This window comes from Scyliorhinus canicula, chromosome 4 (assembly GCF_902713615.1).
Source record: "Scyliorhinus canicula chromosome 4, sScyCan1.1, whole genome shotgun sequence".
Taxonomy (NCBI): Eukaryota; Metazoa; Chordata; class Chondrichthyes; order Carcharhiniformes; family Scyliorhinidae; genus Scyliorhinus; species Scyliorhinus canicula.
The window spans coordinates 3916942-3943742 of record NC_052149.1 but is presented as its reverse complement, the minus strand read 5'-3'; the positions used below and the strand labels follow the sequence as shown (position 1 = coordinate 3943742).

The 26801-nt window shown below is 52.4% G+C and overlaps 1 protein-coding gene across 1 annotated transcript in view; it reads left to right on the top strand.

Annotated features, from left to right (window-relative positions):
- Positions 1 to 26801, top strand: part of slc44a5b (solute carrier family 44 member 5b) — a 436275-nt gene that overhangs the window by 233373 nt on the left and 176101 nt on the right. The window contains exon 4 of the mRNA XM_038793600.1: positions 24084 to 24168. Coding sequence (XP_038649528.1) covers positions 24084 to 24168 — 85 coding nt within the window. The remainder of the gene's footprint in view (positions 1 to 24083; positions 24169 to 26801) is intronic.

Genomic DNA, 26801 nt, shown 5'->3' with positions numbered 1-26801 from the left:
AGAACAGTGACAAATGGAATTTAACCATGAAAAGTGTGAGGTGAAGCATTTAGGGAGGACTAACAGGGCCAGGGAATATACAATGAATGGTTGGACCCCAGGATGTACAGAGGATCAGAGGGGCCTTGCTGTACAGGGTCACAGATCTCTGAAGACAGCAGGAGAGGTTGATAAGGTGGTTAAGAAGGCCTGTGGGATACTTGCCTTTATTAATCGAGGCACAGAATGTAAAGCAGGGAGGTTATGCTGGAGCTGTATAAAACACTGGTTAGGCCCCAGCTGGAGTGCTGTGTGCAGTTCTGGGCGCCTCACTATAGGAAGGATGTGATTGGACTGGAGAGGGTGCAGAGGAGATTCACCAGGATGTTGCCTGGGCTGGAGAGTTTCAGCTGTGAAGAGACATTGGATGGGGTGGTGTTGTTTCCCTGAAGCAGTGAAGACCGAGGCTGGGAGCACCTGATTGAGGAGTGTAAAATGATGAGGGACATAGATAAGGTGGATAGGAAGGCATTTTCCCCTGAGGGTCAATACCAGGGGGCATAGATTTAAGGCAACGGGCAGGAGGTTTTGAGGAGATGTGAGGAAACATTTTTTCAATCAGTGGGTGGTTGGAATCTGGAACCCGCTGCCTGATAGGGTGGTAGAAGCGGGAACCTGCACAACTTTTAAAAGTATTCAGATGAGCATTTGAAATACCGCAGCAGCCACGGCTACAGACCAACTGCTGTCAAATGGGGTTAGAATGGACAGGTGCTGACGGTCGGCATGGATACGATGGGCCAAAGGGTCTCTTCCCGTGCTGTAAAACTCTCGGACTCTATGATGCAATAATTAGTGTTGTGGCCAGGCATTACTCTCTCCATCAAAGATATGGGCCGGGATTCTCCGGTACCTGGCAGGCGGGCCGTACCGGTGCCGAGGATTGGCGTGAACCACTCCGGTGTCGGGCTGCCTGGAAGCTGCGGAATCCTCCCCACCTTCGGGGACTAGGCCGCCGCTGGAGTGATTGGCGCCGTGCCAACCGGCGCCGAAGGGCCTCTGCCGGCTGGCGCGAGTTGGAGCATGCGCAGGAGCGCCAGCGAATTCCCAGAACCGCTGCCGTGATTCCTGCGCATGCGCAGGAGGTTTCTTCTCCGCGGCGGCCATGGTGGAGCTTTACACAGGCTGGCGCGGGGGGAAAGAGTGCCCCCATGGCACAGGCTCGCCCGCAGATCGGTCGAGGCCGGATCCCCCTGCGCCCCCCCGAGGACTCTGCAGGCCGCCCTCAGAACCCGGTCCCGCTGGTACAGACCTGGTGTAATACACGCCGGCGGGACTGGCCGAAAATGGGCGGCCACTGGGCCCATCGGGGACCGGACAATCGCCGGGGGTGTCCCTGCAAATGGCCTCCGACCAGCGCCGCGCGATCCCCGCTCCCGCCAAAAAACCTACGCCGGAGAATTCGGCAGCCGGCGTGGAGTGCGGGGCGGGATTCACGCTGCCCCCCCCCCCCCCCCGGCGATTCTCTGACCCGGCAGGGGGTCGGAGAATCCCGCCCATGGTTTCTAACTGTATGACTTATGCTGTAGACACCCATGAACAAAAGAACCACTATTCCCTTCGACCTCTCCATCAAGGGTGGGAGAGGGCGGGTTGCTGCACATCCTTTAAAAAGTACCTGGATGAATACTTGGCCCATCAGAACATTCAAGGCTCTGGGACAGGTGCTGGCAAATGGGATTAGGTGGGCAGATCAGGGCCTTTCATGTGTCGATGTGGGCTCGATGGGGAAAGGCCTCTTCGGCGCTGTGTATTTTCTGTGATTCTGTGAAGACTGTGGGAGCATCTGGGGATGAACTGATTTGAATTTGAGGGGATAATTGTCTGTATCAATGATGACTGCTCACGATGAAGTAAACTGATTGCTTTGTCTGACAGCAGAACTGTTATTCAATTCAATCCCTCAGGAGGATTTATTCAATATACAACATTCTGGACATTGTGATGTCTGACCAGTCACCACAACGTGCAACTGAGCAATTCCAAAGTTTTGCAAATGAATATGGCTTTGTTTGTGGAATCAGTTCGCCTCATTATCCTCAAGTTCACCTCACTATCAAGTTCGCCTCACTATCATCAAGTTCGCCTCACTATCCTCAAGTTCACCTCACTATCATCAAGTTCACCTCACTATCCTCAAGTTCACCTCACTATCCTCAAGTTCACCTCACTATCCTCAGTTCACCTCACTATCCTCAAGTAAATGAAGTGGCAGAGAGAGGGATGCCAACCATGAAGGATTGATTGAAGAAAAACCAAATAGCTGAACAAAGACCTTAAAGACCAAGCTCTCCTGAGTTATCGATCCTCACCATCAGAGTTACTAATGGGTAGGAGATTGAGAACACAGCTCCCATCTCTGACGTAAAAAATTCTCACCCAACATCACCAGAATGACCCCCAGAGGGTAAAACAATGTGAGGAAGAACAGAGAGACAGTCAGGCTCCGAACTTTAGTAACAGGCACCCAGCACGTTAGGTACCAGTGCTGAAATCCGGGGAGAGAGTCTGGATCTGAGTCCAACAGAAGGAAGGTACAATCATCTAAAAATCTCCACAACCGAGAATGTACAGGATTGAGACAGACCAGGGATATCATAAAAGAGAAACTGCAGCACCTTAATATCCTTGGAAATAAAGCGACAAAGAAGGAAGACCTACTAAAAGCTCGACAGCCACCCAGGAGACGATCATTCACGTCGACAGATGGGGAGAGTACAGAATATCCTCAACCTCGAAAGGAGATCAGAACGAGATCAGCGAGATTGGCCAAGGCAACTCGGAGACTAAACCTGTGAAGTCGGAGACTTTGGGGACAGATACCGAGGGATGTAAATATGGTGGGGGTAAGAACTCAAAAGGAGATGTGGAGTAAAGGGTTAACATCAGAGATTCACACGATGCTGATGTGATAATGATGCCAGATTACATAACTGAGAAGTGAGATCTGGAAGATGAGGAGCTCCAAGAAGCGTGTGTGGAGGCCGATTTGTGTGAACACTTGCTGTTAATGAACAACTATGGTTAAACAGACCAAGGACTCGGACAGCAATCTTTTGGGAAACTAGACAATCCTGCACAACCCAGACACACATTAAAACAGTCACTTCGACAGCTTGAGCATCTACAGCTGATGCACTTCCTTGACATATGGTTATTCAGGACATGTAAGCATCTTGGAGTTCCCACGTGGCACAGTATGCACACTCTAGATAGCAGAGCAGCTTAGCCATTCCTCTCTGCATTAGATAATAAAACTTGTTCTTCTTAATAAATTTATTACTAATAAACATTTATTACCAATAATAAACGTTACTAATACAATAAATCTTGCTAATTAAAACATCAACTTGCTTCCCTTCCATTGGTGTAACTTAAATACAGGGAGGCTGCTATAACCCGTACAGGTCTCACGGAGTAGGGATGATCCACTACTCTGTGGAACATGCAGAATACGCACTCCTGGATAAGGGGGCAGAGTACCCTTTGTACAGGTAGAGTGGCCAGTCAGGAAGCGTCGAGAGAAGACCCAGTAGAGAACTACTGGAGCTATACATAATAGTTAACATGTTAAATAAAAATTAAGTTTTGAGTTTCTCTCCAACTCGTTGTCTTGCCCCTTACGAAAGAAGCTAACTAAATATTTTACTTGGGTTTTCTTCTTAAATTATTCATGATGTTTTGAAAACTAACTGAAGAAGTAATCTGTCTCAGTGCCCTTGTCCCTCACGAGTATTGTCCATCAGAAAGCCATTTCATTTGCATGCTCCTTTCTGACAAATTATCTCAAATGAAATTAGTGTCGAAAAAGGGCCTTTTTTATGGTGATTTTTCATGCGTCTTTCGAAGGAGGAGTCGCCCCACATGAATAACAAATGAAACAAGTCCTAATCATGTATTTCACAGCCATGCAGAAAATGTGGCATCGGTGCCAATTTGAGTCATGCTCAGCAGATTGTGGATTCAACGTCCAATCACTTGACATTTAAAAAAGTCTTGAAGGAAAGCAGCCTGATCTTAACCCAAGTCATTCTCTTTATATCTTTGCCGAAGCATCAAAAACGCAAGTGGAACTGTCAACTGATCAACAAAGGTTATTCGCGACTGTTAGATATTACGGATTAACTGAGGAATGAGTTCAATCATCTCTGGCCCCAGCTGAAAGCACGTTTTATCCAAACTGTTTGAGATTCATTTCAAAGCTCCTGATAATGCCCATGGAGATTGTTTTTAACCGTGTCCCAGTCACAGTGTTTGAGCAAACCGAGGATCTCTGGAATTAAACACAAGAGGGTGGTGAAAATCCACACTCTGCCCACACTGGAGTTCAGATATTTCTGAACTGCTGAGATTTTGGGGAGCGAGTTCCTGCGACTGGATTCACATCAGTCCACAAGAAAGGTTTTGTTTGCTGAATTTGGGTGCATTTGAGTGCTATAGTGAGAGTTTGGCGACTGAGGGATATTAAGGGTTTATTTTTTATTTGCATCTAAAGTCTAGTCTTTCTTTTATTTAGTTAATTAACTTAAAAGATGCTGTTTGGTTGAGAAGAAGGTGGATTTTCAATCAGCTTTACTACTTGCAGCTGGAGCTTGTTGATTAGTTAACTGGATTAGGCCAGTTTTCAGAGGCTAGAGTCACCGTATAAATCTGAGCTAGTTACAGTGCAGACTTTGTTTGCACTGGAGTGCTGAATTTGGGTTCATTTGAGTGCTATAGTGAGAGTTTGGTGACTGAGGGAGTGCTGAATTTGGGTGCATTTGAGTGCTATAGTGAGAGTTTGGTGACTGAGGGAGTGCTGAATTTGGGTGCATTTGAGTGCTATAGTGAGAGTTTGGTGAATGAGGGAGTGCTGAATTTGGGTGCATTTGAGTGCTATAGTGAGAGTTTGGTGAATGAGGGAGTGCTGAATTTGGGTGCATTTGAGTGCTATAGTGAGAGTTTGGTGACTGAGGGAGTTAGGTGAGGAGGGAGTAAGGTGCTCCTTTTCATCTCATTTCCTACATTTCCTCAAAGAGAGTGAAGGGAGTTTACAGAGAGTGCAGCTGACAGGGAGCAGAGTCGGGAGGGCGGAGTTCCAGTTGGTCCACAGGGCAGCTATATTGTGCAAGGTAAGAGGGGATGGAGGCTAGGGCAGTTGCTTGCTCCTCCTGTAGGATGTGGGTGGTGAGGGATACCACCGGTGTCCCCGCTGACTACACCTGCGGGAAGTGCACCCAACTCCAGCTCCTCAGAGACCGTGTTAGGGAACTGGAGCTGGAGCTGGATGAACTTTGGATCACCTGGGAGGCAGAGGGGGTTATAGAGAAGAGTTACAGGGAGGTAGCCACACACAAGGTACAGGATAAGAGTAGCTGGCTTAAAGTCAGGGGAAAGAAAACGAACGGGCAGACAGTGCAGGGATCCCTCGTGGCCGTTCCCCTTCAAAACAAGCATACCGTTTTGGATGCTGTTGGGGGGGATGACCGACCGGGGGAAGGCCCTAGCGGCCAGGTCTCTTGCACTGAGTCTGACTCTGTGGCTCAGAAGGGAAGGGGGGAGAATAGAAAAGCAATAGTGATAGGAGACTCAATGGTAAGGGGAATAGATAGGAGATTCTGTGTTTGTGACCAAGACTCCCGAAAGGTATGTTGCCTCCCGGGTGCCAGGGCCAGGGATGTCTCGGATCGAGTCCAAAGGATTCTGAAAGGGGAGGGGAGCAACCAGAAGTCGTTGTTTTTGAAAAGTGTCCCCGCTGACTACACCTGCGGGAAGTGCACCCAACTCCAGCTCCTCAGAGACCGTGTTAGGGAACTGGAGCTGGATGAACTTCAGATCATCCGGGAGGCAGAGGGGGTAATAGAGAAGAGTTACAGGGAGGTAGCCACACCCAAGGTACAGGACAAGAGTAGCTGGCATAAAGTCAGGGGAAACAAAACGAACGGGCAGACAGTGCAGGGATCCCTCGTGGCCGTTCCCCTTCAAAACAAGTATACCGTTTTGGATGCTGTTGGGGGTTGACCTACTGGGGGAAGGCCCTAGCGGCCAGGTCTCTGGCACTGAGTCTGGCTCTGGGGATCAGAAGGGAAGGGGGGAAAACACAAAATAAATAGTAATAGGTGATTCAATGATTAGGAGAATAGATAAGAGATTCTGTGGTCGCGAGCGAGACTCCCGAAAGGTATGTTGCCTCCTGGGTGCCAAGGCCAGGGATGTCTCGGATCGTGTCTTCAGGATCCTTAAGGGGGAGGGTGACCAGCCAGAAGTCACGGTGCACATTGGTACCAACGACGTAGGTAGGAAAAGGGGTGTGGATGTAATAAACGAGTTTAGGGAGTTAGGCTGGAGTTAAAGGCCAGGACAGACAGAGTTGTCATCTCTGGTTTGTTGCCGGTGCCACGTGATAGCGAGGCTAGGAATAGGGAGAGAGTGCAGTTGAACACGTGGCTGCAGGAATGGTTTAGGAGGGAGGGCTTCAGGTATTTGGATAATTGGAGCGCATTCTGGGGAAGGTGGGACCTGTACAAGCAGGATGGGTTACATCTGAACCAGATGGGCACCAATATCCTGGGGGGGAGGTTTTCTAGTACTCTTCGGGAGGGTTTAAACTAATTTGGCGGGGGAATGGGAACCGGATCTGTAGTCCAGCGACTAAGGTAGCCAATATTCAGGACGCCAAAGCACGTAGTGATGCAGTGGGGAAGGTAACACTGACAAAGGAGAGTACTTGCAGGCACGGAGATGGGTTGAAGTGTGTATACTTCAATGCAAGAAGCATTAGGAATAAGGTGGGTGAACTTAAGGCATGGATCGGTACTTGGGACTACGATGTGGTGGCCATCACGGAAACTTGGATAGAAGAGGGGCAGAAATGGTTGTTGGAGGTTCCTGGTTATAAATGTTTGAATAAGATTAGGGAGGGTGGTAAAAGAGGTGGGGGGGGGGGGGGGGGGGGGTGGCATTGTTAATTAAAGATAGTATAACAGCTGCAGAAAGGCAGTTCGAGGGGGATCTGCCTACTGAGGTTGAAGTCAGAAATAGGAAAGGAGCAGTCACCTTGTTGGGAGTTTTCTATAGGCCCCCCAATAGCAGCAGAGATGTGGAGGAACAGATTGGGAAACAGATTTTGGAAAGGTGCAGAAGTCACAGGGTAGTAGTCATGGGTGACTTCAACTCCCCAAACATTGAGTGGAAACTCATTAGATCAAATAGTTTCGATGGGGTAGTGCGTGTGCAGTGTGTCCAGGAAGCTTTTCTAACACAGTATGTAGATTGTCCGACCAGAGGGGAGGCCATATTGGATTTAGTACTTGGTAATGAACCAGGGCAGGTGATAGATTTGTTAGTGGGGGAGCATTTTGGAGATAGTGACCCCAATTCTGTGACTTTCACTTTAGTAATGGAGAGGGATAGGTGCGTGCAACAGGGCAAGGTTTATAATTGGGGGAAGGGTAAATACAATGCTGTCAGACAAGAATTGAAGTGCATAAGTTGGGAACACAGGCTGTCAGGGAAGGACACAATTGAAATGTGGGACTTGTTCAAGGAACAGATACTACGTGTCCTTGATATTTATGTCCCTGTCAGGCAGGCAAGAGATGGTCGAGTGAGGGAACCATGGTTGACAAGAGAGGTTGAATGTCTTGTTTAGAGGAAGAAGGAGACTTATGTAAGGCTGAGGAAACAAGGTTCAGACAGGGCGCTTGAGGGATACAAGATAGCCAGGAGGGAACTGAAGAAATGGATTAGGAGAGCTAAGAGAGGGCATGAAAAATCTTTGGCGGGTAGAATCAAGGAAAACCCCAAGGCCTTTTACACATATGTGAGAAATATGAGAATGACTAGAGCGAGGTGGGTCCGATCAAGGGCAGTAGCGGGAGATTGTGTATTGAGTCAGAAGGGATAGGAGAGGTCTTGAACGAGTACTTTTCTTCAGTATTTACAAATGAGAGGGGCCATATTGTTGGAGAGGACAGTGTGAAACAGACTGGTAAGCTCGAGGAGATACTTGTCGGGAAGGAATATGTGTTGGGCATTTTGAAAAACTTGAGGATAGACAAGTCCCCCGGGTCTGACGGGATATATCCAAGGATTTTATGGGAAGCAAGAGATGAAATTGCAGAGCCGTTGGCAATGATCTTTTCGTCCTCGCTATCAACAGGGGTGGTACCAGGGGATTGGAGAGTGGCGAATGTCATGCCCCTGTTCAAAAAAGGGAATAGGGATAACCTGGGAATTACAGGCCAGTTAATCTTACTTTGGTGGTAGGCAAAGTAATGGAAAGGGTACTGAAGGATAGGATTTCTGAGCATCTGGAAAGGCATTGCTTGATTAGGGATAGTCAGCACGGATTTGTGAGGGGTAGGTCTTGCTTCACAAGTCTTATTAAATTCTTTGAGGAGGTGACCAAGCACATGGATGAACGTAAAGCAGTGGATGTGGTGTACATGGATTTTAGTAAGGCATTTGATAAGGTTCCCCATGGTAGGCTTATGCAGAAAGTAAAGAGGCATGGGATAGTGGGAAATTTGGCCAGTTGGATAACGAACTGGCTAACCGATAGAAGACAGAGAGTGGTGGTGGATGGCAAATATTCAGCCTGGAGCCCAGTTACCAGTGGCGTACCGCAGGGATCAGTTCTGGGTCCTCTGCTGTTTGTGATTTTCATTAATGACTTGGATGAGGGAGTTGAAGGGTGGGTCAGTAAATTTGCAGATGATACGAAGATTGGTGGAGTTGTGGATAGTGAGGAGGGCTGTTGTCGGCTGCAAAGAGACATAGATAGGATGCAGAGCTGGGCTGAGAAGTGGCAGATGGAGTTTAACCCTGAAAAGTGTGAGATTGTCCATTTTGGAAGGACAAATATGAATATGGAATACAGGGTTAACGGTAGGGTGCTTGGCAATGTGGAGCAGCAGAGAGATCTTGGGGTCTATGTTCATAGATCTTTGAAAGTTGCCACTCAAGTGGATAGAGCTGTGAAGAAGGCCTCTGGTGTGCTAGCGTTCATTAGCAGATGTATTGAATTTAAGAGCCATGAGGTGATGATGCATCTGTACAAAACCTTGGTAAGGCCACATTTGGAGTACTGTGTGCATTTCTGGTCGCCTCATTTTAGGAAGGATGTGGAAGCTTTGGAAAAGGTGCAAAGGAGATTTACCAGGATGTTGCCCGGAATGGAGAGTAGGTCTTACGAGGAAAGGTTGAGGGTGCTAGGCCTTTTCTCATTAGAACGAAGAATGATGAGGTTTATAAGATGATCAGGGGAATAGATAGAGGAGACAAAGAACAAAAGAACAAAGGACAAAGAAAATTACAGCACAGGAACAGGCCCTTCGGCCCTCCCAGCCTGCGCCGATCCAGATCCTTTATCTAAACCTGTCGCCTATTTTCCAAGGCACCCACCACCCTCTGCGTAAAAAACTTTCCACGCACATCTCCCTTAAACTTTCCCCCTCTCACCTTGAAATCGTGACCCCTTGTAATTGACACCCCCACTCTTGGAAAAAGCTTGTTGCTATCCACCCTGTCCATACCTCTCATAATTTTGTAGACCTCAATCAGGTCCCCCCTCAACCTCCGTCTTTCCAACAAAAACAATCCTAATCTACTCAACCTTTCTTCATAGCTAGCACCCTCCATACCAGGCAACATCCTGGTGAACTTCCTCTGCACCTTCTCTAAAGCATCCACATTCTTCTGGTAATGTGGCGACCAGAACTGCACGCAGTATTCCAAATGTGGCCTAACCAAAGCCCTATACAACTGTAACATAATCTGCCAACTCTTGTACTCAAGACCCCGTCCGATGAAGGCAAGCATGCTATATGCCTTCTTGACCACTCTATCGACCTGCGTTGCCACCTTCACGGTACAATGGACCTGAACTCCCAGATCTCTCTGCACATCAATTTTCCCCAGGACTCTTCCATTGACCATATAGTCTGCTTTTGAGTTAGATCTTCCAAAATGCATCACCTTGCATTTGCCTGGATTGAACTCCATCTGCCATTTCTGTGCCCTACTCTCCAATCTATCTATATTTTTCTGTATTCTCTAACAGTCCTCCTCGCTATCTGCAACTCCACCAATCTTAGTATCATCTGCAAACCTGCTCATCAGACCACTTATACCTTCGTCCAGATCATTTATGTATATCACAAACAACAGTGGTCCAAGCACGGATCCCTGTGGAACACCACTAGTCACCCTTCTCCATTTTGAGACACTCCCTTCCACCACTACTCTCTGTCTCCTGTTGCCCAGCCAGTTCTTTATCCATCTAGCTAGTACACCCTGAATCCCATACGACTTCACTTTTTACATCAACATGCCATAGGAAACTTTATCAAACGCCTTATTGAAGTCCATGTATATGACATCTACAGCCCTTCCCTCATCAATTAACTTTGTCACTTCCTATTTTTCTATGTTTGACCCCAGTCTGGAAGTCCCAAGAGTGAAGGATGAAAGGGCGTTCAGGTCAGAGGCGTCACAGTGGTTATCTTTGCGGTTTGCGTGCCAAGCCGGGGGCATATTTCTCAGAAGAGAGAAAGCTAAAACAGGGATAATTAATCTCAGGCAGTGTCTCGGTGTGAGAGAATAAGAGAATATGTTGCCACCAATGGAAGAGCCCAAGACTGGTTTTCTGAAGTCCTGGTACATTGGCTGTGAATTGCTCTGGGTGACGAGCTTTCCCATAGGGATCCGTTTGATGCTACAGGCAGAGAGTCCGGGCGGTCGAATAATATCACAGGCCACAACTTTCATGGCCCAAGATGGTCTTTCTGGATTGTTTTATCTTCTAAATCTAACTGGATGTCCCCAATGTTATTGGCTGGACGATATTTCCTGAGTCAGTTCTCCCAGATTCACCCAGGAGGAGGCCATTCGGCCCGTCGAGCCTGCTCGCCCAGTCAATAAGATCGTGGCTGATCTGACTGTAACCTCAACCCCACATTCCTGCCCACCCCCCCCGATAACCTTTCACCCCCTTGATAGTCAAGAAACTGTCCAGCTCCTCTGCCTTTTGAGGACGAGAGCTCCAGAGACTCACCCCCCTCAAAGGGAAAAATATTTCTCCTCGTCTCTGTGTTAAATGGACGACCCCCCCCCCCCCCCCCACCCCCCCCCCCCCCCCCCCCCCCCACCCCCAGTTCCAGATTCTCTGGCACCATCAGGTTGCCCAGGTGGCAGAGCCAGGCTGGCAGGGGCACTGCCTATGTGCCAGGCTGGTGGTGCCAACATGGCAGTTTGATTGTGCCAGGGATCATGCCCTTATGAGGTGAGATGCGGGGGGGGGGGGGGCTCAGGACCCCCCCCCAGCAGCTAGGTTGGGGTGTGGGGTGGGGGAGGGTCAGGGGTGCACGTTGGGGGTCGAGAGATCGGGGTGCCATTTGAAAATGGCGCCCCAATCTCTTCCTGCACTGGTGAGCGGAGCCCCTCAATGCAGGAAATTACGGTAAGTGCTGCCTCCTCAGGCCTTCCTTGTGGATAACAGAGTCACGTTCGATAGCGGGTTCATCCCCAGCGCTACCAGCTGGAGACACCCCGTTAAAACCACCCACAACAGGACTCTGGTCACTAAATCGCGCCCATATGCTCACCGCATGTAGTGAACATGGTCAAAATAAAACCTCTTCCACAAATGTAACTTGCTTTGTTTCATGTGGAACACTCATATATACACTGTCTGAAATAATCCTCCCAAGAATTATGAGAAAATAAGAGCAGGCGTGGGCCATTCAGCCCCTCAAGCCTACTCAGCCATTCAATCATAGCTGATTATAAATGAACTCTAATCTCTCATCCCCACATCCCTTAATTCCCTCAGTATCCAAAAATCTATCAGTTTCAATACTGAATGTATTCAATTTTTCCACAATCTTCTGAGGTGGAGAATTCTAAAGATTGGCGACCCTTTGAGTGAAGAGATTTCTCCTTATCTCCGGCCAAATTGGCCGTCCCATTTAACTGAGACTGGGTCTTTATTTCCCGACCCTCCAGCCGGGATGGGGGGCTAGTGGGAGGGCGAGATGGGGACAGCCTCTCAGCATCTACCGTGTCAAACCCTCTCCGATTTCAATGAATTCGCGTCTCATCCTTCCAAACTCCAGGGAGTATGGAATTGCAGAAACCCTACAGTGCAGAAGGAGGCTATTCAGCCCGTCGAGTCTGCACCGTGTCATGGGACTGTCCCTTTAAGAAATGTTTTCGTCTTATCACATGGCTTCAGTGATGTCATTGTGTGGGTGGAACTGGACTGTGGATCTGTGAGTTTTCACATTTGGCTGCTGTAGACTCAGACAGAGAAGTAGTTTGGCCAGTCTCTCTATTTTCAATTTGAAAGAGTTATTCCAAGGAAGAAACCCAATGAGTATAGCTATCTGCTGTTTTGGTAAAAGGGGATTTCTGGTTTATGGGATTTTGGTATTGAATTGGAACAGTTGAGGGGGAATTCATGATGGGTTATACATAGATTACTGTGTTGATAATAATTCTTATTGTGTGTTTTTATACAAATGTTAACTAAACTCGTAGAATAAAACTTGTTTTTTGATTAAAAGGGCGTGAGACCTCTGTTGAATAACAGCTGAAAGGCCAGCTCTTGTGCTCATCGTAACCAAAATCAATAAACAGTTAGAGGTCAGGTGAACTCCATAATATACTTTGGTGTTTTCTAAACTAGGCCCATAACAACCGACTCTTCGAAAGAGCACCCTCCTGTTTAACACCTCGCCCAAAAGGCAGTATCCATGACAATGTGGCACTGCCTCAGTGTTGGCACTGCCAACATCGGCTCAGATTTTTGAGCTCTGTCTCTGGAATTGGATGTAAGCCCACCACCCTCTGCCATCCAGATCAGAGTGCTACCCACAGCTCCACACCGCAGGCAAAACTTGAGCGAGGTGAAACTCTCAACACAGCACAAAACCGTAACTGTGCAACACAGAGAAACCGAGGCTCACAAAGCAACCGGCTCACAAACTCTGACGGCATTAATCGAGACGAGTGACAGGGCCTGCAGTAGATAGCACTGTGGTAAGTAGTATAATGATGCTTGCTGTCTCCTGTAATCTGTTAAATCATATTCCAGCAGCGTTTGGGACATCATCGCTAATGGATGCACATCAGAAATATTTCGTAAAAAGCCCTGTTAATAATCTCCGACGTGCTTTAATGGTTTTTACACTCAGAGTATATTCATTAGTGACTATCTGGCCAATGCAGCAATCAACATTTCACAGCTCACAGGCTGCGTCTCTCCCTGCAAGATACTTTCTGTGCTCCATCCTTTCATGCCCATATTTCATTGTTCTCCCTTCTTAGGGTGAGGATGACATGAATAGAGGGAAAGCAAGATGCAAGGATCTTTATAAAAAGACTTGCGTCTTTGGAGCACTTTTCACAACCTCGGGATGTCCAAAGGTACTTCACAGCCAATGACGTTCTTTTTGAAGTCACTGTTTTATTGCAGGAAACACAACAGCCAATTTGTGTACCGCTAGCTCTCATAATGATCAGAATCTGCTTTTTCTTTATTGAGAGATAAACATTGGCCGGGGAGAACTGTCTGCAAAACCAGGGGCGGGATACTCCGACCCCCGCCGGGCCGGAGAATCGCCGGGGGGCAGGGGGGGGGGCGGGCGGGCGGCGTGAATCCCGCCCCCGCCAGCTGCCGAATTCTCCGGTTTTGGTGGGGGTGGGAATTGCGCTGCGTCAGTCAGTGGCTGTTGGCAGCAGCCCCCCCCCCCCCCCCCGGCGATTCTCCGCCCCGCAATGGGCCGAGTGGCCGCCCGTTTTCGGCCGGACCCGCCAGTGTAAATCAAACCAGGTCCGTACCAGCGGGTCCTGGCTCTACGGGCGGCCTGCAGAGAACTCGGGGAGGGGGGGGCACGGGGGGATCTGGCCCCGGGGGGGGGTGCCCCCACGGTGGCCTGGCCCGTGATCGTGCCCCCCAATCCATGGGTGGGCCTGTGCCATGGGGGTACTCTTCCCTCCGCGCCGGCTGCCGTCAACCTCCGCCATGGCCGGCGCGGAGAAGAACCCCCCCCAGCGCATGTGCTGGGATGGCACCAGAACACGCTGGCGCTCCCGCGCATGTGCCAACTTGCGGCAGGCTGGCGGAGGCCCTTCGGCGCCGGTTGGCGCAGTGCCAAGTCCGTCAGCGCAGGCATAACCCCTGAAGGTGTGGAGGATTCCGCAACTCCCGGGCGGCTCCACGCCGGAGTGGTTCACGCCACTCCTTGGCGCATGTACGGCCCGCCCCACCGGATAGCGGAGAATCCCGGCACAGGTTTAAACAAGCACTTTAATCCCAGTCATGTTTCTGATCAATTAAGGAGCTGATTATCGGGGCTCCATCAGCAGATGACAAAGGTCGTTCCTACCGAATGTGCGAATGCTGTGTGGGGAGGAGAGCAAGATTTGGATTAGGATTTGTTTATTGTCACGTGTACCGAGGGACAGTGAAAAGTATTTTTCTGCGAGCAGCTCAACAGATCATTCAGTACATGGAAAGAAAAGGGAAGAAAAGGAAATACATGAACTCCAGTTGATGAATGCGGAAGTTTAACCTGATTCGGAGCCAGTGTTCCAATGTAGTCCATGGGCGGGATTCTCCGTCCCGGTCCCGGCTGGCAGCGGGATTCTCCGTCCCCCGGTCCCGGCTGGCAGCGGGATTCTCCGTTCCCCGGCTGGCAGCGGGATTCTCCCCCCCGGCTGGCAGCGGGATTCTCCGTCCCCTGGTCCCGGCTGGCAGCGGGATTCTCCGTCCCCCGGCTGGCAGCGGGATTCTCCGTCCCCCGGCTGGCAGCGGGATTCTCCGTCCCCCCGGCTGGCAGCGGGATTCTCCGTCCCCCGGTCCCGGCTGGCAGCAGGATTCTCCGTCCCCCGGTCCCGGCTGGCAGCGGGATTCTCCGTCCCCCGGTCCCGGCTGGCAGCGGGATTCTCCGTCCCCCGGCTGGCAGCGGGATTCTCCGTCCCCCGGTCCCGGCCGGCAGCGGGATTCTCCGTCCCCCGGCTGGCAGAGGGATTCTCCGTCCCCCGGCTGGCAGCGGGATTCTCCGTCCCCCGGTCCCGGCCGGCAGCGGGATTCTCCGTCCCCCGGTCCCGGCTGGCAGCGGGATTCTCCGTCCCCCAGCTGGCAGCGGGATTCTCCCCGGCCGGCCGGCAGCGGGATTCTCCCCCCCGGCCGGCAGCGGGAATCTCCGTCCCCCAGCTGGCAGCGGGATTCTCCCCCCCGGCTGGCAGCGGGATTCTCCCCCCCCCCCCCCGGCCGGCAGCGGGATTCTCCCCCCCCCCCGGCCGGCAGCGGGATTCTCCCCCCCCCCCCCGGCCGGCAGCGGGATTCTCCCCCCGGCTGGCAGCGGGATTCTCCGTCCCCCGGCTGGCAGCGGGATTCTCCCCCCCGGTCCCGGCCGGCAGCGGGATTCTCCGTCCCCCGGCTGGCAGCGGGATTCTCCCCCCCGGCTGGCAGCGGGATTCTCCCCCCTGGCCGGCAGCGGGATTCTCCGTCCCCCGGCTGGCAGCGGGATTCTCCGTCCCCCGGCTGGCAGCGGGATTCTCCCCCCCGGCTGGCAGCGGGATTCTCCCCCCCGGCCGGCAGCGGGATTCTCCGTCCCCCGGCTGGCAGCGGGATTCTCCGTCCCCCGGCTGGCAGCGGGATTCTCCCCCCTGGCTGGCAGCGGGATTCTCCGTCCCCCGGCTGGCAGCGGGATTCTCCGTCCCGGTCCCGGCTGGCAGCGGGATTCTCCGTCCCCCGGTCCCGGCTGGCAGCGGGATTCTCCGTCCCCCGGCTGGCAGCGGGATTCTCCCCCCCGGCTGGCAGCGGGATTCTCCCCCCCCGGCCGGCAGCGGGATTCTCCGTCCCCCGGTCCCGGCTGGCAGCGGGATTCTCCGTCCCCCCTGGCTGGCAGCGGGATTCTCCGTCCCCCGGCTGGCAGCGGGATTCTCCGTCCCCCGGCTGGCAGCGGGATTCTCCGTCCCACAGTCCCGGCTGGCAGCGGGATTCTCCGTCCCCCGGCTGGCAGCGGGATTCTCCGTCCCCCGGCTGGCAGCGGGATTCTCCGTCCCACAGTCCCGGCTGGCAGCGGGATTCTCCGTCCCCCGGTCCCGGCTGGCAGTGGGATTCTCCCCCCCCGGTCCCGGCTGGCAGCGGGATTCTCCGTCCCCCGGTCCCGGCTGGCAGTGGGATTCTCCCCCCCCGGTCCCGGCTGGCAGCGGGATTCTCCGTCCCCCCGGTCCCAGCCGGCAGCGGGATTCTCCCCCCCGGTCCCGGCTGGCAGCGGGATTCTCCCCCCCGGTCCCGGCCGGCAGCGGGATTCTCCGTCCCGCGGTCCCGGCCAGCAGCGGGATTCTCCCCCCCCGGTCCTGGCTGGCAGCGGGATTCTCCCCCCCCCCCGGTCCCGGCTGGCAGCGGGATTCTCCGTCCCCTGGTCCCGGCTGGCAGCGGGATTCTCCGTCCCCCGGTCCCGGCCGGCAGCGGGATTCTCCGTCCCCCGGTCCCGGCCGGCAGCGGGATTCTCCGTCCCCCGGTCCCGGCCGGCAGCGGGATTCTCAACCGGTCACGGCAGCGGGATTCTCCGTCCGGTCACGGCAGCGGGATTCTCCGTCCCCCGGTCCCGGCCGGCAGCGGGATTCTCAACCGGTCACGGCAGCGGGATTCTCCGTCCGGTCACGGCAGCGGGATTCTCCGTCTGGTCAGGGCAGCGGGATTCTCCGTCCGGTCAGGGCAGCGGGATTCTCCGTCCGGTCAGGGCAGCGGGATTCTCCATCCGGTCACAGCAGCGGGATTCTCCGTCCCCCGGTCCCGGCTGGCAGCGGGATTCTCCGTCCCCCGGTCCCGGTTGGCAGCGGGATTCTCCGTCCCACGGTCCCGGCTGGCAGCGGAGTCTCCGTCCCGGCTGGCAGCGGGATTCTCCGTCCCCCGGTCCCGGCTGGCAGCGGGATTCTCCGTCCCCCGGTCCCGGCTGGCAGCGGGATTCTCCGTCCCACGGTCCCGGCTGGCAGCGGAGTCTCCGTCCCGGCTGGCAGCGGGATTCTCCCCCCCAGCTGGCAGCGGGATTCTCTGTCCCCCGGTCCCGGCCGGCAGCGGGATTCTCCGTCCCGCGGTCCCGGCCAGCAGCGGGATTCTCCGTCCCGGCTGGTAGCGGGATTCTCCGTCCCGCGGTCCCGGCTGGCAGCGGGATTCTCCGTCCCCCGGTCCCGGCCTGCAGCGGGATTCTCCGTCCCACGGTCCCGGCTGGCAGCGGAGTCTCCGTCCCGGCTGGCAGCGGGATTCTCCCCCCCAGCTGGCAGCGGGATTCTCTGTCCCCCGGTCCCGGCCGGCAGCGGGATTCTCCGTCCCCAGGCCCCGGCCGGCAGCGGGATTCTACCCCCCGGCTGGCAGCGGAGTCTCCGTCCCACCAGCCGGCCAATGGGGTTTCCTATTGTGGGCAGGCCCATACCGCTGGGAAACCCCCGGGCGTGGAGAATCTCGCCAGCGGAGAATCCAGCCCAATGTCTTTTCGGGATCTTTGGCTCTTCATTCCGTTGTTGTGTTGTGTTTGACCTTTGTAGATTTTGTAGACCTTCAATACAAACTGCTCGGTGCATGTCTGTGGTTTGCTTGTCTGGTTGAGAAAGACCTGAATCAAGAAACCACGGCTTTGAACGCCGTTTAAACATTTAGAATTTAGATATCCAAGGAGAGGAGGCTGTGATTGGTCGATGGTGCCTTTGGCAGTCTGGGACGTGTTGGTGCGCACCCAACCATGGTGCAGGAGACCCATCGTGAGGTTTTGTGGGCCTGTGGGTGAAGGAGGGGGTGCATCGTTTTGTCATGCTTTTCTGACTTTATCCTGTCTGTCCCTGGTCTCTGGCAGGGCCGTACCTGGTCCTAATCCTGCCCAATGATTCGATTGAGCCGATTTTAATGTCACTCTCCTGTTCCACTCTGTACCCGTCTATATTAAGCTGCTGCTTTTCTTCTTTCTGTTCATGGGGACGTTTTATTTTGTAACTTTGTTGTGGAATTCTTTAAGATGTAAAATCTCAATAAATAAACTTTAAAAAAAAATAAAAATGGCCCAAATGATTTTGAACATGAAGCGTGAAAAATGGGAGATCTGTAGATTTGTAATTTACAGAGTTGGGCCATTGTTGAATTCCCTTAAAACCTGTCATCTCTGGGCAGAATGTTAAAGAGATGTTAATGGGAGGGATAGGGATTTATAGGCGAAGAAGCTCATTATTACCAAACTACGTCACCAATTTGCACATTTCCCCCTTGGCCATAGATTGAAGATTGTGTTTAAAGGAGGCCGGGCTACTGCATGAGGAATGATTTCTGGACGATACTTGTGAGAACGGGCTGGATTCTCCATCGCCAGCAGCGCACTCACGCCCGTGGATTTCCCGACGGCGTGGGGGTGCCCACAATGGGAATCCCCATTGGCTGCCTGCCGGGACGGAGAATCCCGCTACCGGTGGGGCCGCGACGCACCAGAAAAACCGGTGCGGCGGGAAGGAGAATCCAGCCCCTCGAGATATTTGTAAAAGGTACAGGAGACTATCCTCGCGACCTGTAGCACGTCTTTGATTGGCGGGAGACGTTAGTGAAACCGTAGCGATGGAGCTCACTCCTCTAAATTTTGGAACGAAGATTTGAATGCCGTGCACCCAGGGAGTCTGTCAGCCGTCATTTACAGCAAAGACAACAAAGCAATTATCAATCAAATAATGGAAAGAGGAATAAAGACGAGGCTGGGGGTACCAGCTAAATTCTCAATGGACAATGGGGGAGGTTTTACTAAATGAGGAATTCAGAAATATGTGTGAACAAGGGCAGCACGGTAGCATTGTGGATAGCACAATTGCTTCACAGCTCCAGGGTCCCAGGTTCGATTCTGGCTTGGGTCACTGTCTGTGTGGAGTCTGCACATCCTCCCCGTGTCTGCGTGGGTTTCCTCCGGGTGCTCCGGTTTCCTCCCACAGTCCAAAGATGTGCAGGTTAGGTGGATTGGCCATGATAAATTGCCCTTAGTGTTAGGTGGGGTTACTGGGTTATGGGGATAGGGTGGAGGTGTTGACCTCGGGTAAGGTGCTCTTTCCAATAGCCGGTGCAGACTCGATGGGCCGAGTGGCCTCCTTCTGCACTGTAAATTCTATGATAATCTGAATGTTGTAGCAACAGAAAGTCTCCAAAAGAAGCGGGGGGTAAAGAGGGGGAATTATGGAAGCTGAGCCTGTGTTTGTGGGCTAAACGAGGCATCCAGGGTCTGGTATTTTCAGTCAGGTCCGCCCTACTAACAGCTGGTTGTCTTCAGCTAAAAGCAAATCCAGCAATGTTTATTGGAACTACAAAGGGAAGCTAGCAGGGATTTTCCCAATGAGCACAGATGATTTCCTGTTGTGGAGGATCTACGACATTTGAAACATTTGTAATGGATAAAATTATAAAGGAATTCAAGATTGGAACTTGTGCTCCTGGAGATGTTACGGAGAGAGGACTGGACATTAGACTGACTAAGTTGGGAATAAACTTGAGTCAACATCTTACCGAGAGAGTATTAAGCAGATCCTGATAAATCGGATCAGATTTTCACACAAAAGGACAACTTTACAACTAAGGATGGAGCAAATCAATTAAGAAGCTTAATTGGGCAATTAAACTGGTTATGCACACAAATTAGCCTGGGTACGTGCTGTGATGTTTTAGAACTCAACGCCAGGCTAAAATATACTGTACGAAAATCAAAGATTGAAGAAATGATGTTGAGAAGAATGTACACTCAGATTTCCAGACCTGGGTGACCCAGGAGGGAGACAATTGGTCACTTTTAGAGATTCCAAAAGCATCCTGGTCTCACTCTCCTCTCCACAAGCATGTTTCGGACAATTTTCTTCTGATGGTCTTTCTTCGCGAACACCTGGGATGGGTGGGCAGGGAAATTGGATTGGACCACTTAAGGACAGTGAACAAAGAACAAAGAACAAAGAAAATTACAGCACAGGAACAGGCCCTTCGGCCCTCCCAGCCTGCGCTGATCCTTTATCTAAACCTGTCTCCTATTTTCCAAGGTCTACTTCCCTCTGTTCCCGCCCATTCATATACCTGTCTAGATGCCTCTTAAATGATGCTATCGTGCCCGCCTCTACCACCTCCACTGGTAAAGCGTTCCAGGCACCCACCACCCTCTGCGTAAAAAACTTTCCACGCATATCTCCCTTAAACTTTCCCCCTCTCACCTTGAAATCGTGACCGCTTGTAACTGACACCCCCACTCTTGGGAAAAGCTTGTTGCTGTCCACCCTGTCCATACCTCTCATAATTTTGTAGACCTCAATCAGGTCCCCCCTCAACCTCCGTCTTTCCAACTAAAACAATCCTAATCTACTCAACCTTTCTTCATAGCTAGCACCCTCCATACCAGGCAACATCCTGGTGAACCTCCTCTGCACCCTCTCTAAAGCATCCACATCCTTCTGGTAATGTGGCGACCAGAACTGCATGCAGTATTCCAAATGTGGCCTAACCAAAGCCCTATACAACTGTAACATGACCTGCCGACTCTTGTACTCAATAACCCGTCGATGAAGGCAAGCATGCTGTATGCCTTCTTGACCACTCTATCGACCTGCGTTGCCACCTTCAGGGTACAATGGACATGAACTCCCAGATCTCTCTGCACATCAATTTTCCCCAAGACCCTTCCATTGACCATATAGTCCGCTCTTGAATTAGATCTTCCAAAATGCATCAGCTCGCATTTGCCTGGATTGAACTCCATCTGCCATTTCTCTGCCCAACTCTCCAATCTACGTGTTGAGCCAGAGGAAATGGGCAAGGTACTAAATTAGTACTTTGCATCAGTGTTCACCAAAGAAAGGGATTTCGTGGAAGATGATTCTTGGGTAGGGTGTGTGGACAGTCTGGGTCATGTTGACATCAAAAAGCAGGAGGTGTTGGGTCTTTTAAAAGACACAAAGGTAGATAGGTTTCCAGGGCCAGATGGGATTTATCCCAGAATACTGAGGGAAGCGAGGGATAAATTGCTGGAGCCTTGACTGACATCTTTGTATCCTCATTGGCTACAGGTGAGATCCCAGAGGATTGGAGAATAGCTAATGTGGTACCGCTGTTTAAGAAAGGTAGCAGAGATAATCCTGGAAACTATAGGCCGGTGAGCCTCACGTCGGCAGTAGGTAAATTATTGGAGAGAATTCTCAGGGACAGGATTTATACCCATTTGGAAACAAATGGACTCATTAGCGATAGACAGTATGGTTCTGTGAAGGGGAGGTCATGCCTCACTAACTTGATCAAGTTTTTTGAGGAGGTGAGAAAGATGATTGATGAGGGGAGGGCGATGGATGTTATTTACATGGACTTCAGTAAAGCCTTTGACAAGGTGCCTCATGGCAGACTGGTACAAATGGTGAAGTCACATGGAATCATAGGTGAGGTGGCAAGGTGGATACAGAACTGGCTCGGTCACAGAAGGCAGAGGGTAGCAGTGGAAGGGTGTTTTTCTGAATGGAAGGTCGTGACTAGTGGGGTTCCACAGGAATCTGTGCTGGGACCTCTGTTGTTAGTAATATAAATAAACAATTTGGAGGAAATTGTAGCTGATGAGTAAATTTGCGGATGACACCAAGGTTGGTGGAGTGGCAGATTGTGTTAAAGGTTGTCAGAGGATACAGCAGGACATAGATAGGTTGGACACTTGGGTGAGAAATGGCAAATAGAGTTTAATCAGGACAAATGTGAGGTAATGCATTTTGGTCGGTCTAACATAGAGGGGAAATATACCGTAAATTGCAAAACTCTTATGAATTTAGAAAGTCAGAGAGACCTGGGCGTGCATGTCCACAGATTTTTGAAAGTGGCAGACAAGTGGACAAGGTCGTCAAGAAAGCAGACGGAATGCTTGCCTTCATTGGACGGGGCATCGAGTATAAAAACTGGCAAGTCATGCTGCAGCTGTACAGAACCTTGGTAAGGCCGCACTTGGAATATTGCGCACAATTCTGGTCGCCACACTACCAGAAGGATGTGGAGGCTTTGGAGAGGGTGCAGAGGAGGTTGACCAGGATGTTGCCTGGTCAGGAGGGTGTTAGCTATGTGGAGAGGCTGAATAGACTCGGACTGTTTTCATTAGAAAGACGGAGGTTGAGGGGCAACCTGATAGACGTCTACAAGATTATGAGGGGCATGGATAGAGTGGATGGACAGCCACTCTTTCTCAGGGTTGAGGGATCAGTCACCAGAGGGCATAGGGGATATAGATTCTCTCTCATCCTTCTAAACTCCAACGAGTACAGACCCAGATACGACAAGCTCTTCATTCCAGGGATGATTCTTGTGAACCTCCTCTGGACCCTTGCCAAGGCCAGTACATCCTTCCTTAGATACAGGGCCATCTGTTATAATTGCAGCCTTCTCTGATCCAATCGCTCGTTATCGATCCGGTCCACACCAGGTATGTCCGGGAGGCACAATGGTTAGCACTGCTGCCTTACAGCACCAAGCACCCAGGCTCAATTCCAACCTTGGGTGACTGTCTGTGCGGAGTCTGCACGTTCTCCCCGTGTCTGCGTGGGTTTCCTCCGGGTGCTCCGGTTTCCTCCCACAGTCCAAATATATGCATGTTAGGTGGATTGGCCATGATAAATGCACACGGTTAGGGGATAGTCGGGGAGTGGGGCCAGGTAGAGCGTTCTTTTACTTGGTCGGATATCAACTGGTCTCCTTCTGCACTGTAGGGGGCTCTATGGATAATTGTCATACCTTTCCTGACGGAGTTAACTCGGGGCTGGTCCTCACGGTGCACGGTCCCACTCACTGAACTGGCAGGTTCTGCACTGGAATCTCACCATGATGGGTCCGTCTGCTTACCAGCTGATTATTCAGCACTGGCCCAGCGCTGCGTCTTCAAAGCTTTTCTTCTCAACACTCTCCATTGCTGCGACACTGCAGCACGGTAGCATTGTGGATAGCACAATCGCTTCACAGCTCCAGGGTCCCAGGTTCGATTCCGGCTTGGGCCACTGTCTGTGCGGAGTCTGCACATCCTCCCCGTGTGTGCGTGGGTTTCCTCCGGGTGCTCCGGTTTCCTCCCACAGTCCAAAGATGTGCGGGTTAGGTGGATTGGCCATGATAAATTGCCCTTAGTGTCCAAAATTGCTCTTAGTGTTGGGTGGGATTACTGGGTTATGGGGATAGGGTGGAGGTGTTGACCTTGGGTAGGGGGTAGGGTGCTCTTTCCAAAAGCCGGTGCAGACTCAATGGGCTGAACGGCCTCCTTCTGCACTGTAAATTCTATGTAAATCAAGGCCATACTCTGGCATGTGGCACAATTTTAGGCTCCCAGGGCTTTGACCATCGTTGAACACCATGTAATGTTATATTTATATAAAGGCACCAATCGCTCGAAGGGGATTGGTAAATACGTTGTTGGTTTGTTTACTAAGGCAAGGCACATGGGAACAGTTATATATCGGAATAAAGTTTTGGACATCAGAGCTGTGTTTGTGTGTGTGCTCTGCTCAAAGCAAAAGCGAAACTAAGACTAGATCGCGCAACATGCTTCCCTTCTAGTGATGTCATGCTGCTATTCCTTAAAGGCATATTACACAGCAGTCAAACATGAGAATCAAACTGTGAATAACCTCCAACACATGCCAATCGCAGCTAGTAAAAGGAGGAGAGATTAGCCATCAGATATGTGATGGAAATGTTGGAGTCTCCGCCATCACTATCCATAGCTCCATGACTGCAACACGCACGTTTCCACAGCAAAATCCAGGCTTTCTGAGCAGACTGTAACAAACCTCCAGCAGAATGTTTCAGAAGGAGAAACCCAATTCAGATATGTCTATTCTCTGGCTGAAAGAAAGTGAAGAATTCTTTGTTCCTGTCTTGGTTGTGAAGGTGGTCTGTATGTGGCTGTGTGACTCTAATCCATTGGGAATGATTTCATTGATGCGAAGGGCAATGTGGGATCAGAGGCCTTCATTTTCAAATTGGCTTTTCACGTGATGGGGAAATATCAGTTAACCGAGTGTGTTTCATTTGTTTACAGCTTGGGTCCATGGAGATCCCAGGAAAGTGGTGTATCCGACAGATAGCCACGGCCAATTCTGTGGACAGAAGGGAACCGCCAACGAGTGAGTAAAGATTCCGGCATTGGGATTCTTGGGAATTATTGTGGACCAGCAGAGATTTAATTCAATTACTCAATGCTGCTGGCGGGACAGTTCAGGAAGACGGTTGATAAAAATTGGCCTATATCTCGAGGCGGATGAAATATAAATGGATGGAAGTGATGTTGTCATTAAACAAAGCTGTAGTCAGACCCCCGTCTAGAGAAATTGTGTTCTGGGCAGCGTTCTTCCTGTGCACGGCTTAGTGGGAACATTTCTAAGTGGAATTTTGGTCGTGTTTGGCAGAATGTTTCTTGTTGGCACTTTGGGTGAGATCCACGCCGGCATTTACCCAACGCTGAGCCATTGGGCTTGACTCCAATCATGGTGTATAGAAGGAGGCCATTCAGCCCATCAAGCCTGTGCTGTGCAATTATTCCCATTCTCGCTCTTCCCCCTTCCCGCCCCTCCCCGGTGAGTATTCTCTTGCAGCGAAACTGGCCATTCAGCCCAACAAGTCCATGCTGGTGTTTTGCTCCACACAACCCACCTACCTCCCCTCTTCATCGCACCCCATCAGCAGATCTGCTCCTTTCCACCTCATGTTTTAATCTGGATCCCCCGTGAACTGTATCATTGAAATGTGGGGAGACAATGTCACAGTGGCAGCATCAGTGAGAGCCAACAGCCCGGGCTACTGTTTCTGCGGGAGCCAGCAGCCCGGGCTACTGTTTCTGTGGGAGCCAGCAGCCCGGGCTACTGTTTCTGCGGGAGCCAGCAGCCCAGGCTACTGTTTCTGTGGGAGCCAGAAGCCCAGGCTACTGTTTCTGCGGGAGCCAGCAGCCCGGGCTACTGTTTCTGCGGGAGCCAGCAGCCCGGGCTACTGTTTCTGTGGGAGCCAGCAGCCCGGGCTACTGTTTCTGTGGGAGCCAGCAGCCCGGGCTACTGTTTCTGTGGGAGCCAGCAGCCCAGGCTACTGTTTCTGTGGGAGCCAGCAGCCCAGGGCTACTGTTTCTGCGGGAGCCAGCAGCCCAGGCTACTGTTTCTGTGGGAGCCAGCAGCCCGGGCTACTGTTTCTGTGGGAGCCAGCAGCCCGGGCTACTGTTTCTGTGCGAGCCAGCAGCCCGGGCTACTGTTTCTGTGGGAGCCAGCAGCCCGGGCTACTGTTTCTGCGGGAGCCAGCAGCCCGGGCTACTGTTTCTGCGGGAGCCAGCAGCCCGGGCTACTGTTTCTGTGGGAGCCAGCAGCCCAGGCTACTGTTTCTGCGGGAGCCAGCAGCAGTCGGGCTACTGTTTCTGCGGGAGCCAGCAGCCCGGGCTACTGTTTCTGCGGGAGCCAGCAGCCCGGGCTACTGTTTCTGCGGGAGCCAGCAGCCCAGGCTACTGTTTCTGTGGGAGCCAGCAGCCCGGGCTACTGTTTCTGCGGGAGCCAGCAGCCCGGGCTACTGTTTCTGCGGGAGCCAGCAGCCCAGGCTACTGTTTCTGTGGGAGCCAGCAGCCCGGGCTACTGTTTCTGTGGGAGCCAGCAGCCCCAGCTACTGTTTCTGCGGGAGCCAGCAGCCCGGGCTACTGTTTCTGTGGGAGCCAGCAGCCCAGGCTACTGTTTCTGCGGGAGCCAGCAGCCCGGGCTACTGTTTCTGTGGGAGCCAGCAGCCCAGGCTACTGTTTCTGTGGGAGCCAGCAGCCCCAGCTACTGTTTCTGCGGGAGCCAGCAGCCAGGCTACTGTTTCTGCGGGAGCCAGCAGCCCAGGCTACTGTTTCTGTGGGAGCCAGCAGCCCGGGCTACTGTTTCTGCGGGAGCCAGCAGCCCAGGCTACTGTTTCTGCGGGAGCCAGCAGCCCAGGGCTACTGTTTCTGCGGGAGCCAGCAGCCCGGGCTACTGTTTCTGCGGGAGCCAGCAGCCCGGGCTACTGTTTCTGTGGGAGCCTGCAGCCCGGGCTACTGTTTCTGTGAGAGCCAGCAGCCCGGGCTACTGTTTCTGTGGGAGCCTGCAGCCCGGGCTACTGTTTCTGTGAGAGCCAGCAGCCCGGGCTACTGTTTCTGCGGGAGCCAGCAGCCCAGGCTACTGTTTCTGCGGGAGCCAGCAGCCCGGGCTACTGTTTCTGTGGGAGCCAGCAGCCCGGGCTACTGTTTCTGTGGGAGCCAGCAGCCCGGGCTACTGTTTCTGTGCGAGCCAGCAGCCCGGGCTACTGTTTCTGTGGGAGCCAGCAGCCCGGGCTACTGTTTCTGCGGGAGCCAGCAGCCCGGGCTACTGTTTCTGCGGGAGCCAGCAGCCCGGGCTACTGTTTCTGTGGGAGCCAGCAGCCCAGGCTACTGTTTCTGCGGGAGCCAGCAGCAGTCGGGCTACTGTTTCTGCGGGAGCCAGCAGCCCGGGCTACTGTTTCTGCGGGAGCCAGCAGCCCGGGCTACTGTTTCTGCGGGAGCCAGCAGCCCAGGCTACTGTTTCTGTGGGAGCCAGCAGCCCGGGCTACTGTTTCTGCGGGAGCCAGCAGCCCGGGCTACTGTTTCTGCGGGAGCCAGCAGCCCAGGCTACTGTTTCTGTGGGAGCCAGCAGCCCGGGCTACTGTTTCTGTGGGAGCCAGCAGCCCCGGCTACTGTTTCTGCGGGAGCCAGCAGCCCGGGCTACTGTTTCTGTGGGAGCCAGCAGCCCAGGCTACT